Genomic DNA, 14,553 nt, shown 5'->3' with positions numbered 1-14,553 from the left:
TGTAGTGTTAATGCATGTCTGATGTTTCTGGTAAATTCTATGGCATTAGCCATATTGTGAAATGGGTAAAGAGATGAAACACCAACTGGGGAGAAAGTCCATTTAAGAGTTTGAGCTCGTACAACCTACAGCCTAGTTGGGTGCTCCCTGTTCAGCTGAGGAGGATCATCCCTGTTGGACTTTTGCTTTTGCAGGGTCATCCCCAGACTTTTTTGCCTCCTGCCTCCTATATTTTTCTGACATGTTGCTGTTGGCTTTTCAACTCTGAGCACTTTACCACTGCTAACCAGTGCTAAAGTGCATATGCTCTCCTGTTTAAATTGTATGTAAGTGGTTTATCCATGATTGGCATATTTGATTTACTAGTAAGTCCCTAGTAAGGTGCACTAGAGGTGCCAGGGCCTGTAAATCAAATGCTACTAGTGGGCCTGCAGCACTGGTTGTGCCACCCACATAAGTAGCTCTGTAATCATGTCTCAGAACTGCCACTGCAGTGTCTGTATGTGTATTTTTACACTGTAAATTCGACTTGACAAGTGTACCCACTTGCCAGGCCTAAACCTTCCCTTTCCTTACATGTAAGGCCCCCCTAAGGTATGCCCTAGGTAGCCCCAAGGGCAGGGTGCAGTGTATGGATAAGGTAGGACATATAGTAATGTGGTTTATATGTCCTGACAGTGAAATACTGCCAATTTCGTTTTCACTGTTGCAAGGTCTGTCTCTCTCTCATAGGATAATATGGGGGCTACCTTTAAATATGATTAAAGTGTAGATTCCCCTAGAGAGTAGATGGACAGGTGGAGTTTGGGATCCCTGAACTCACAATTTAAAAATACATCTTTTAGTAAAGTTGATTTTGAGATTGTGCGTTTGAAAATGCCACTTTTAGAAAGTGAGCATTTTCTTGCTTAAACCATTCTGTGACTCTGCCTTGTTTGTGGATTCCCTGTCTGGGTCAGTTTGACAGTTGGGTTGTTTTTCACCTCACACCAGACAGTGACACAAAGGGAGCTGGGGTGTGATCTGCATTTCCTGATTAGCCATCTCTGCTAGGAGGGAGGGGTGGAGTGGTCACTCTCATCTGAAAGGACTGTGCCTGCCTCTGACAATGCTGTCTCCAACCCCCTGGTGTGTGTCTGAGGCCTTGCCTGGGCAAGGCAGGATTTCACAAGAAGGTGTGAGTCCCCTTTGAAGAAAGGTGACTTCAAAGACTAAAATGGGTATAAGAAGGGCACCCAAACTTACAAACTTTAGAAACACTTCTGGAATCAAGGGGAACCTCTGCCTGGAGAAGAGCTGATCGCTGAGGAACAAGTGCTGCCCTGCCTGTGACTGTGCTTTGTGGAGCTTTCCTGCAGTGCTGCTTCTGCCTGAGTAAGAGGGCAAAGACTGGACTTTGTGTGCCTTCCATCTTGAAGAAGAAATCTCCAAGGGCTTGATGTAGAGCTTGCCTCCTGTTATTGAAGTCTCAGGGATAGCAAAGACTTCTTCCTGCCAGCACCTGGAGTCTCTGGAGAGACCCCTACTCTGCTCTGTGGTGCCCTTCCAGTTCCTGGGACCCTGAAAGGAGAGGCTGGCAGCCTAAGGACAAAAATACACGCACCGAGCACCGTGCGGAGAAAAGATCGACGCGAATCCGATCGCGGCTGAGAAAACGACGCGACGCCGGCTCCGCAGCTGAGAAACGACGCCGCAGGAAACGCGACCGGAGAATCGACGCCCGGAGCAGGAGAAACGACGCGCAGCATCGCTGACGAAGGCTGAGAGATCGCAACCAGCGCCGCGGGACTTTCGGACCGTCGCGTGGCTGGCTTTTTCGACGCGCCTCGCCGTGCCGAGCTGTTCTCGACGCATATACCCGTGCAGGGGTATTTTCGACGCACACCGCCCGTGCGGGGTTATTTTTGCCGCAAACCAGGTACATTTTCACGCTAGCAGCGCTAGTGTGGTGTTACAACTACCTAAAGACTCTTTTTATTTTAAACCTTTTAAAAATCATAACTTGACTTGTGTATGTTGGATTTTTATCGTTTTGGTCTTGTTTTGTCTAGATAAATATTTCCTATTTTTCTAAACTGGTGTTGTGTCATTTTGTAGTGTTTTCATTAAGTTACTGTGTGTGTTGGTACAAATACTTTACGCCCAGCACTCTGAGGTTAAGCCTACTGCTCTGCCAAGCTACCAAGGGGGTAAGCAGGGGTTAGCTGAGGGTGATTCTCTTTTATCCTAACTAGAGTGAGGGTCCTTGCTTGAACAGGGGGTAACCTGACTGTCAACCAAAGACCCCATTTCTAACATTGGTGACCAGCGGTCGGGATTGGACTTGTATTTGTACTTGACATACAGTAATTAAGTGTACACTACTGTTTTGATCTCAGACCACTACGTGACCACATACTACTTGTCTTGTGATTCTGCTTTTTGTTCTCTGATGTCCTCCTGGAAGTATTGATGATATTTTTGGACTTTGTTTTTTGGTTGTGAAGCTTTTGCAGAAATGGAAGTCAATTTCTGGCACCTATCTATGTATAAAAAGTGGCAGCTTAAAGCATTCTGCATGGAAAGGGGACTGGCTGTGAACAAGGAATCCAGAAGGGAGGATCTTGAGTCAGCCCTGCTTCAGGATGAATTGAAACGTTGTCAGGCAACACCACCAAATGAGTCTGAGGAGGATAACTACTCTGAGGAGGAGGATTACTCCAAAGAGGAGGGCAGTGGCCCTGAGGAGGGAACAGAAAGAGATGATAGGCTCCTAGCTCGAATCCGGAGTCTGGAAGAGTTTAAGAGGGCCGAGGAGAAGAGAGCCTTAGCCCTGGCAGAAAGGAGGAGGGACTTAGAGATTAAAAAAATGATTTATGCTTACGAGCTTAAATTGAAAGAGCTGGAAGTCATGAGGGCTGAGTCCAGCTGGAATGGTGGCAGCAACAATTGTATATCCAGTGAGGCTGCAGAAGTACACATGCCCAGAGAGGTGGTGCCCTACTTGAAGGAGGGAGTTAACACACGCCAGGAGGTTCAGGGGTATGAGGTAGCTCCAGTGACGCACAGGGTCCCTGAGGTGGATTGGGGAACTGGCATGGGGAGTCATATTCCTACTGGTGGGAGGGACACTCTACTGACTCTAGTTGAGAGTGACAGGGAGAGGGGTTCCCCCCAGGTAGAAGTCCTGGTTATGGAGTGTGAAAACATCCCAGAAGAGTGTGGGTTGAGTGTCAGGGACAGTCAGGTACTGTCTCACCAGTCTCAGGAGGGTGATGTGGGGTGCTTTGTCAAGGCAGAGTCACTGGATGGTTGGGTGAAGGGTACTTTGGTTAATTCATGTGAGGGGCTGAGTGATGTAATTGCTGGAGAGCATATGTCTAGTCCTTATTTTCCAGAGCTATGCCAACACCAGGTGGAGTGTGAGTTCTCTGACCCCAGGGAGCTTACAATGGAGGCAGACTTCTGGGTGAGTACCAGAGAGTCTGAAGAGGCATTTGGGGGTGCTCCTGAGAGGAGTGGTCTAGGTAGTTCCCAACCAGGTGAGGTAGGGAAGGATTGTAGTGTCCCAGGTAGGTCCCAGTGTAGTGGGATGGGTGAGGGACCCCATGTCCAGTCTCAGAGGAGAGGGAATGGGGATGGGTTGAGGCCCAAGATGCCCGAGATCCGGTCCCAGGTCCTGGAGGGTTCCCTGCGGGAACCCCAGGAGGGGAGCCTAGCCTGTACCATAGGGCCATCTGTTGAGGGAGATCCCACAGTGTCAGGAGAACTTGGGGGGGCGGCTGTAGCCAGCGTCCCACCAGTTCTGGTGTCTGGCAGTACCACTCCTAGTGAGGGGTTGCAGAAGTCCAGACAGAGGGTTGAGAGGGGGTTGCGGACCCCAGTGGAGAACCTGGAGGGTCAGGGGTCAGCTCTGAGTGCAGAGCCCCCCAGGAATGACCTTGGTGAGACCATTTCTGGGCTGGGGGGAATCCAGACTCTGTCAGATGGGCAGAGGTCAGGAGACCTGCGCCAGCCAGACTCTTGTATGGCCCTTGGGGAAAGTGTTTCCCTTGTGGGGGGTAGGTGTGCCCCCCAGGAAGTCCTGGTGCGCCAGGCAATGATTCAACCGCAGGATGGTGACCCTGGGTTGGATGATCAGGTTCAGGGGGTAAACTCTGACCTGATGGGGAGTACGTGTGCTCCCAAGGAAGTCCTGGTGCGCCAGGCAGTGGTTCAACCGCAGGGTAGTGACTCTGGGTTGGATTGCCAGATTCAGGGGGTAAGCTCTGATCTGGTAGGGGGTAGGTGTGCTCCCCTGGAAGTCCTGGTGTGCCAGGCAATGGTTCAACCGCAGGGTGGTGACCCTGGGTTGGATGACCAGGTTCAGAGGGTAAACTCTGACCTGGTAGGGGGTAGGTATGCCCCCCAAGAAGTCCTGGTTTGCCAGGCAGTGATCCAGTCTGTGGGTACAGGCCCTGGATTGGGAGGCCAGGTGTCCCCCCTGACCTGGAGGAAGGGGCTACTGCTAACAGTGCCCCTACCATGTTGTCTTCTGGGGGGGCCGCTCCTAGTTGGGTGGTTCAGGACCCCAGAAGAGAGGGCAGGGGGAGGGAAGCCTCACCCCTGGCCCTGGTCCAACCTGAAGGTACAGACCCCAGGTTGGAGGATCAGTTGCAGGTTAACATCCCTGCACTGATGGAAGAATTGGGCAGGACTGCTTCTACAAGCACCCTGACAGTTTTTGACTCTGGGGGTGCCGCTTCTGCAGGGAGGGTACAGAGCCCCAGAGGGGAGGACCAGGGTCAGGTTGTCATCCCTGACCTGGTGGAAGAGAGAGTGGTCAAAGGGTGCCAGGCACCTGGGGCTACCACCCCCCACTCTCCACAGTCACAGTGGTTAGAGAGGCCTGAGGTCGGGCTCTCATCCCTGACAGTTGTCTGGGGCCACTGTGGCTTGCTGTCCTGGTGGACAGAGTTGCCCCTGGGGGGGGAAGGACGAGAGTCACACCCCAGGGGTGGAGTGGGCAACACCATTGTGTTGGCCCTGGTGGTACTATCTGCCCATTGCAATACATCTGTGAGCAAAGTAAAGTTAGGTGTTGCACAGATGGTGTCTGTAGATGTGGAGAAGGGTTCCCCATGGGTTAGCTTAGTGGGCCCTGAGAGTATGGACAGAGGGATCCAACTGGAGTCAGGAAGGCGTAGAACTGGAGCATGCCCCTGCTGTTGTGGGCCTGGGTCCCTGTTCTATCGCCCCAATCAGGGAAGTACATCAAGGTATTGATTGTTCTCCCCTGGCTTTAGGCTGGTAGGGGGTCGTGTTGGACTTTTGCTTTTGCAGGGTCATCCCCAGACTTTTTTGCCTCCTGCCTCCTATATTTTTCTGACATGTTGCTGTTGGCTTTTCAACTCTGAGCACTTTACCACTGCTAACCAGTGCTAAAGTGCATATGCTCTCCTGTTTAAATTGTATGTAAGTGGTTTATCCATGATTGGCATATTTGATTTACTAGTAAGTCCCTAGTAAGGTGCACTAGAGGTGCCAGGGCCTGTAAATCAAATGCTACTAGTGGGCCTGCAGCACTGGTTGTGCCACCCACATAAGTAGCTCTGTAATCATGTCTCAGACCTGCCACTGCAGTGTCTGTATGTGTATTTTTACACTGTAAATTCGACTTGACAAGTGTACCCACTTGCCAGGCCTAAACCTTCCCTTTCCTTACATGTAAGGCCCCCCTAAGGTATGCCCTAGGTAGCCCCAAGGGCAGGGTGCAGTGTATGGATAAGGTAGGACATATAGTAATGTGGTTTATATGTCCTGACAGTGAAATACTGCCAATTTCGTTTTCACTGTTGCAAGGTCTGTCTCTCTCTCATAGGATAATATGGGGGCTACCTTTAAATATGATTAAAGTGTAGATTCCCCTAGAGAGTAGATGGACAGGTGGAGTTTGGGATCCCTGAACTCACAATTTAAAAATACATCTTTTAGTAAAGTTGATTTTGAGATTGTGCGTTTGAAAATGCCACTTTTAGAAAGTGAGCATTTTCTTGCTTAAACCATTCTGTGACTCTGCCTTGTTTGTGGATTCCCTGTCTGGGTCAGTTTGACAGTTGGGTTGTTTTTCACCTCACACCAGACAGTGACACAAAGGGAGCTGGGGTGTGATCTGCATTTCCTGATTAGCCATCTCTGCTAGGAGGGAGGGGTGGAGTGGTCACTCTCATCTGAAAGGACTGTGCCTGCCTCTGACAATGCTGTCTCCAACCCCCTGGTGTGTGTCTGAGGCCTTGCCTGGGCAAGGCAGGATTTCACAAGAAGGTGTGAGTCCCCTTTGAAGAAAGGTGACTTCAAAGACTAAAATGGGTATAAGAAGGGCACCCAAACTTACAAACTTTAGAAACACTTCTGGAATCAAGGGGAACCTCTGCCTGGAGAAGAGCTGATCGCTGAGGAACAAGTGCTGCCCTGCCTGTGACTGTGCTTTGTGGAGCTTTCCTGCAGTGCTGCTTCTGCCTGAGTAAGAGGGCAAAGACTGGACTTTGTGTGCCTTCCATCTTGAAGAAGAAATCTCCAAGGGCTTGATGTAGAGCTTGCCTCCTGTTATTGAAGTCTCAGGGATAGCAAAGACTTCTTCCTGCCAGCACCTGGAGTCTCTGGAGAGACCCCTACTCTGCTCTGTGGTGCCCTTCCAGTTCCTGGGACCCTGAAAGGAGAGGCTGGCAGCCTAAGGACAAAAATACACGCACCGAGCACCGTGCGGAGAAAAGATCGACGCGAATCCGATCGCGGCTGAGAAAACGACGCGACGCCGGCTCCGCAGCTGAGAAACGACGCCGCAGGAAACGCGACCGGAGAATCGACGCCCGGAGCAGGAGAAACGACGCGCAGCATCGCTGACGAAGGCTGAGAGATCGCAACCAGCGCCGCGGGACTTTCGGACCGTCGCGTGGCTGGCTTTTTCGACGCGCCTCGCCGTGCCGAGCTGTTCTCGACGCATATACCCGTGCAGGGTTATTTTCGACGCACACCGCCCGTGCGGGGTTATTTTTGCCGCAAACCAGGTACATTTTCACGCTAGCAGCGCTAGTGTGGTGTTACAACTACCTAAAGACTCTTTTTATTTTAAACCTTTTAAAAATCATAACTTGACTTGTGTATGTTGGATTTTTATCGTTTTGGTCTTGTTTTGTCTAGATAAATATTTCCTATTTTTCTAAACTGGTGTTGTGTCATTTTGTAGTGTTTTCATTAAGTTACTGTGTGTGTTGGTACAAATACTTTACGCCCAGCACTCTGAGGTTAAGCCTACTGCTCTGCCAAGCTACCAAGGGGGTAAGCAGGGGTTAGCTGAGGGTGATTCTCTTTTATCCTAACTAGAGTGAGGGTCCTTGCTTGAACAGGGGGTAACCTGACTGTCAACCAAAGACCCCATTTCTAACAATCCCCAAGACCACGGATGTCTCCGTATAATGGTACTTAGGGTACGTGAGACAGAGATACTCAGGGCATCCATAAATTAGTGCCTAAACACCATCGTTGGTGACGCCATGTTGTAGTTGGACGCTGGATTTAGGCAAGACAGCTGGTTTAGGGATGGCAGCACTTTTGTTTGTAGGCCACGAGGCCACCCCTACAACAAGTCGCAACTGTTGTCCCAACCCTCCCGGCTCACAAGCATTACCTCACCAAAAACCCAAACAGTAAAAGGTGATTTTTGGCAGCCTTTACGCTTGGACTCAAGAGCGCAACATATCAGGGGAGTAGTTGTTAAACGGAGATTACCCTTTTTTCACATGAGCAACATATCTCAGTCACACACGGGCAATGAAGGAGATGCAGTAAAGTTTTCAATAGGTTTTATTCACAAGACTGCAATTTACTATAAATTATAAGGGCTGCAATGATTAGGATAATGAAAAATGCAAGAAACAGAATTGTAAAAATGAGAGTCGTGAATATAAAGACCCCAACCATCTTGCAGTAACATGAAATGTGAAATAGATGTGAAATAGGCCTTAGTACCCTAGCATGATGAACCTAATCTCTAACCTAAAGAGAGCTAGGTGTGATAACCCTAATCTGCCAGTACCATGTTCATGAAAAGAGCCCCCCAACCCTTGTTACCTTGGAATGATGTCCCTAGATCAGACTCCGTGGGGACACGGAGGCTGGTTCTGCATCAAGGCGACATGTAGCATAGATAGCGTTGATGGCATCTGGTAGGAATCCCTCTGATAATTCTGTCTGTGTGAGATGTATTTATACAGACCTTGAAGGACACCTGATGCAGGTATGTTCTCAAACAATAGATAAGAAGGCATGCTTGGGGCAGCAATTACATAAACAATTCCCTGAAAAGGTACATTATGTTACTATCACACATAAGTGGGAACGTACATGATGTGAATACCTAAGTATATCACTTGTCTTTGACGCTGATAGTGGCGCCTTCATAGAGTGCACTGATAACGTAAAATTAAAACATCTTTTTAACTATAAACATAGCAGCCATTTTGGATGAAGTAATTATTAAATAAATGTGTTAAAACAGAGCAGGATAAGTAGGTTAAAAGACACTAGGTGACGGGGCACAGGCCTGCAAGCCAAAAGGCTAAGATAAACTCTTGATTCCCATTAAAACTAAATAGGATCCACTATATGTGGCATGTCCACGCCCCAGCTGTCATTTATGCAAGCAGTTCTAGAAAAGCACTAGAGCGCCGACCTCACTGGCAACTCTAGGTCTCAAATGCTAACTTGCAAGTCCTTTAATACACTTCCCTTTTTGTGTCAAGTTCCCCCTTTTAAAAAAAAAGGTATTAGCTTAAAATCACAGTTCGAGACATAAAATCAGTTTTTAGCAGCAGAGTCTAAAAAACTATGTTTCCTGTTAGAGTGTTTTGCAGCGTGTGGCTTGGCTCAATCAGTGCTGCAGGCCCACTAGTAGCATTTCATTTACATACTCTGGGTATATGTAGTACCACTGTACTAGGGACTTATAAGTAAATGAAATATGCCAATTGTGGATGAACCAATATTACCATGTTCAGGGGAGAGATCACAAGCACTTTTGCACTGGTTAGCAGTGGTAAAGTGTACAGAGTCCTAAGGCCCACAAAAACTAACTCAGCAAAAAGAGGAGGAGTAAACCAAAGAGTCTGGGGTTGGCAAGAAGGACCTTTGCCAACAGTTCTCAAGTTAGACATAAGAGGGGAGGCTCCTCCATTAGGGCAGAGGAGTGTTGCCCCCCTGCCAGCAGCGGCAGCTGCAAACCTTTAACCAAAAAACGATAATAATCTGTGTTTATTATCGTTTTTTGGTAAAAAAAGGGTGACGAGCAGTGACAGGGAGTGCACAGCACTCCCCCTCAGAGAGCGTGTGTGTGTTTGACCGGCCCACTTGGGCCGGCCAAACAGACATGCGCAGTAGGCTCTCTCCAGCCCAGCAACACAGTTGCCAGGCTGGAGAGAGCCTGCACAGGCTCACAGTCTGCCTGGAACTGACCCATAAAAGAGTGCTGACAATTTCAAAGCCATTGCCATCTTTCCTTCGTGATCTTGAGCAGATTCCAGCTAAGGAAAACTCCGGTAAAACAGGTAGGAGCCTCATTACCACTATAAAAGTGGATGAAAAATTAGAAGTTTAAGATTAAAGTGCAGCATTCATTTAGGTAGCAAACCTGGCCAGGAGACTACCTCACTGTCAGTTCTTGGAAGACATCAAAGAACAGCATGTGTTTCCGGCAGGTCTAAGTAGAGTTTTCACTGGTGCTAAGCTCCATTTCCGGCTGCACATAACATTAAAAAGTTTTTTTTATCCTTATCTCTTGTTTCGAGTTTCTCCCGCTAATGAGCAGATCTCATTATCGGAGGCTTTGCCTGGCCCCAGCGGACTCTTCTGACCACTGCTGATGGGCTCAGAATATTTGCTTGGTGTGGGATGTTAATTCTATTACTTTCTGCTGCCACCGCCTCTTTACGCGCACTCCCAGCATTCAGAGCGGCAGGCTCTAATGAGACCCCTCATTAGATCTTCCATTTCATGTCATTCTCTATTTCCAAGATAATTGCCAATTTATCCGTTGTGGAAGACGGTCGTTGCTAGCAGTAATCAGCCTCCTCATTGGGAACAGCTTTCGAAAGAAAGGCTCAAATCACTGGGGTGGAGTGATGTGTATGTGTGTGTGTCTGCTTTGTTTTGTGTGTGGTTATGTTTGTGTTTTATGTGTGTGATTATTCAAGAGATGTTTCTGTGTGTATGAATTGTGTCTATTTTGTGTGTGTGTCTGTGTGCATGAGAAAGAGAGTGAGAGATTATACATGCCTGTGTTGTGATGAGTGTGTCTGTTTCGTGTGTGTATGTGCTTTTTCGTGTTTGTGAGTGCATGTGTGTTTGTGAGTGGAAGAGAGCGACTGTCTGCGTGTGTGTGTGTTGTGGGGGACCTCTTGGTGTGCCTGTCTACCTGTGGCTGTGTTTGCATCTGGCTTTAAACGGTTGTAGTTACATTTCTAACTGTTTGTGCTATCCTTGTGTTCTGTTATGGCTGAGAAAGAAAGAAATGATTATCTAACAGAATAAGCTGTGAATGAATGAGAAAGGAAGACCGAATACGGGTATTTTACCTTCATTCCTCCTGTTGTTCAGCTGGTTGAATTGCTCGGTGAACTCTGCCAGTGACTCCTCGATTGTCTCCGTCCTGGGCACAGAGAGCGAAAAACGTCGCGTGAAGTTTTTCATCTTGTTCATTTCTTATTTGCTGTTTTAAGTGGTGAAGACCTGTGGGAAAAAAACACAAGATACCCAGGCATTCAATATGTGTATTAGAGGTAAAAAGGCAGGTGACAGTGATGTAAAAATATAGGTGGTTTAACCATCTAGTTTTACGGTTTCCATTTTTGTGTCTGCTGCGAAACCATAGTCAGTGCTTATGCCCTCGGTTAGAACTTAGATCCTGATTTATAGTTTGGAAGATGGGTCATATATTAAGAAAAATTATATTCTTGAAAATATAAGTAAAAAAGAGATAAAACAACGGTGACTGCAGACCACTTTTCATGGCTACTGGGATGGTGAACATGGTAATCCAGGTGACAGCACAAAGAAAATGTTGACAATTCTTGAGAAATTATTCAACCACATCCTTCAAGTGACAAGCCCGTAAAACATTTCAAATTTGGTCTAGCTTTGTTGTCTGAGTTCTGACTTCAACCTTGCAGATGTCATAAAAGATTTATTTCTCCCCAAAGTTTCAAATGCAAAACAATTTTGAGTAACAAAAAATATTAGGCATGACCCCTGAAAGACAAACGTTTGAAACAGTTCTGATAGAAGTCAATTTAACCATCAGTGACTTCTGCAGTTTATTGCACTTAACTAAACACCCACAATCTCAGATAAAAATAAACATCAAATAAATGTTGACTTGTGAATCAATTTCTACTGGAATTAGACCTTCCATATATGAAAGTATACTCTATATATGAGTGAAGATAATGAGATATAAGTTTTTAATCACTCAGGACCATGATTTCAATTTTGAAGGATGACTCGCTGTTCTACCATGGGGATGGAATAAATTACTCCATCCTCATAGCTGAGGGATTGCCCGTCAAATCTTTAAAAGACTGCCAAGCAGGTGATCATTTTTATGCATGGGCAGGAACTGCCATCACAGCGGTTCCTGTCACTGCATATCACTGTTTGGTGCAGGGATGCATCAGCATGACGCAAGCTTGCGCCAGTTTTTTATTTTTGTTATTTTCTAAAAGAAAATCCTGAAATGGGATTTTTTTTTTTAATGAAAAAAGTAATGCTCCCCTCACCACAGGAGTCATCTCCTATCGCGTGGGGAACATTATTTGCTTTTTACTGTGCCTCACTGCCAGGGTTTGCCTGGTGGTGACGGACAGTAAAAAATGTCTACACGTCCTTGAGAGGGTCCACATGTAGCCATTTCTCAGACGGCCCTTACTTTGTCAGTGGTGGGAGAGGTTTGGCTATGGTGGTGTTGGAGAGTCACTGTCATAGCCAAACCTAAGATCTGCCCACAATAAGTCAGGTGTTCAAATCATTATGATGGCGGTGAGTATACTCGGTCAATATTGCGGAAACCTATACTTACGTCCAACATATATATCAGGCCCTTAGTCAGAAAAGGTATGAAAACCATTAATGCATCCAGAAGTTTCATAAATATCAAAACATAATTGTCAAAGATAGAAAGAAGATTGTGGATATACGGGAAAATGTTAAAATTATAATAAGGCCTTCAGATAAAGGTGGGAAACTGAGTGTACATAATAAGTAAGACCATGTGAGAAACCCCATATTTCAACTTTGAAATTGTCAGGAAATGAGAACTCGGTGAAGCAAAATAAGGCTAACCCAAATAAATCTCTTAGATGTTGACACTAAAGGACTATGGCATCAGGTAGTTTCACTGAGTATCACCACTGTAACAAATGACGCTGTAACAAACACTGTAACAGCAGCAAATTGCTTGGTGCATCTGCACACCCTGAAATCTTGTAGACTCCAATACAACATGAATTGTTTGCTCTGTGGATAATCTATTTGAAAGATCTAACAGATTCTAGCCTATCAAATTAGGGAAAGGAGTTGACTGAAAACAACTATAAAAACATGTTGCAGTGCAAAATAGATTAAGCAATTGTCACCTTAAGTGTCTAATTTTTGTGTACAGATGTTAGACTTTTCATCCTTGGCATGGTCTCCCTTAACTTTTTGCCTCTGTTCCCCAGGTTGTTGATGTGTGCTGGACTCTGATTTTGCTGTTTTTCTTACTCTGGGCACTTTACCACTGCTAAACAGTACTAAAGTGCAAGTTCTCCTTTAAAAATGTGTATGTAATTGGCTTATCCATGATTGGCATATTTGATTCACTAGTAGGTCCCTAGTAAAGTGCACTAGACGTGCCCAGGGCCTGTAAATCAAATGCTACTAGTGGGCCTGCAGCACTGGTTGTGCCACCCACATAAGTAGCTCTGTAATCATGTCTCAGACCTGCCTTTGCAGTGTCTGTGTGTGCAGTTTTAACTGTAAATTCGACTTGGCAAGTGTACCCACTTGCCATGCCTAAACCTTCCCTTTTCGTACGTGTAAGGCACCTCTAAGGTAGGCCTTAGGTAGCCCCAAGGGCAGGATGCAATGAATGGTTAAGGTAGGACATATAGTAATGTGTTTTATATGTCCTGACAGTGAAATATTGCTAAATGTGTTTTTCACTGTTGCAAGGCCTGTCCCTCTTATAGGTTACCATGGGGGCTACCTTTAAGTCTGATTAAAGTGTAGATTTCCTTTGGGAGCGGATGGACATGTGGAGTTTGGGGTCTCTGAGCTCACAATTTAAAAATACATCTTTTAGTAAAGATGATTTTAAGATTGTGTGTTTGAAAATACCACTTTTAGAAAATGAGCATTTTCTTGCTTATACCATTTTGGTGACTCTGCCTGTTTGTGGATTCTCTGTCTGGGTCAGTTTGACAGTTGGGCTGGTTGCACTTCACACTAGACAGTGACACAAAGGGAGCTGGAGTTTAGTCTGCATTTCCTGATGAGGCATCTGTGCTAGGAGGGAGGGGAGGAGTGGTCACTTACACCTGAAAGGGATGTGCCTGTCCTCACACAATGCAGTCTCCAACCCCCTGGCAAGTGTCTGGGGCCTGGCCTGGGCAAGGCACGATTTCACATTCAAGAGAGACTTTGCTTTGAAGTAGGCCTACTTCAAAGGAGAAATTGGGTATAAGAAGGGCACCCAAAACCACATACTTTAGAACACTTCTGGAACCAAGAGGAGCCTCTGCCTGGAGAAGAGCCGAAGAGCTGAGGAAGAAGAGCTGCCCTTCCTGTGACTGTGCTTTGTGCAGCTATCCTGCAGTTGCTGCTTCTGCCAGAGTAAGAGGGCAAAGACTGGACTTTGTGTGCCTTCCATCCTACGAAGAAATCTCCAAGGGCTTGATTTAGAGCTTGCCTCCTGTTGTTTGAAGTCTCAGGGACAGCAAAGACTTCTCTCTGCCAGCGTCTGGAGTTTCTGGAGAGACTCCTACTCTGTCCTTTGGTGCCCATCCAGTTCATGGGACCCTCAAAGGAGAAGCTGGCAGCCTAAGAGGAGGAAATCCATGCACAGAGCGCCGTGCGGGGAAAAGATCAAGGCAACTGTTTATTGTGGATTTTTGTCATTTTGGTCTTGTTTTGTTTAGATAAATATTTCCTATTTTTCTACACCTGTGTTGTGTCATTTTGTAGTGTTTTCATTAATTTACTGTGTGTGTTGGTACAAATACTTTACACCTAGCGCTCTGGAGTTAAGCCTACTGCTCTGCCAAGCTACCAAGGGGGTAAGCAGGGGTTAGCTGAGGGTGATTCTCTTTTACCCTGACTAGAGTGAGGGTCCTTGCTTGGACAGGGGGTAACCTGACTGCCAACCAAAGACCCCATTTCTAACAACAGAAATCTACAGAAAAGAGAATATTGAAAAAACAAGTTTCCTCATCCCTTAACTTTCTACAATGAAGAAACACAAAGTAAAATAATCTGCACAGTCTTATTAATGGATCATGATCTGAATAC

General features: G+C 46.5%; 1 protein-coding gene across 1 annotated transcript in view; it reads right to left on the bottom strand.

Annotated features, from left to right (window-relative positions):
* CDK18 (cyclin dependent kinase 18) overlaps positions 1-14,553 on the bottom strand; it is a 495,791-nt gene that overhangs the window by 334,001 nt on the left and 147,237 nt on the right. The window contains exon 2 of the mRNA XM_069238555.1: positions 10,587-10,740. Coding sequence (XP_069094656.1) covers positions 10,587-10,710 — 124 coding nt within the window. The 5' untranslated portion in view covers positions 10,711-10,740. The remainder of the gene's footprint in view (positions 1-10,586; positions 10,741-14,553) is intronic.

This window comes from Pleurodeles waltl, chromosome 6, assembly GCF_031143425.1.
Source record: "Pleurodeles waltl isolate 20211129_DDA chromosome 6, aPleWal1.hap1.20221129, whole genome shotgun sequence".
NCBI lineage: Eukaryota > Metazoa > Chordata > Amphibia > Caudata > Salamandridae > Pleurodeles > Pleurodeles waltl.
This window is presented reverse-complemented; position numbering and strand designations above follow the sequence as displayed.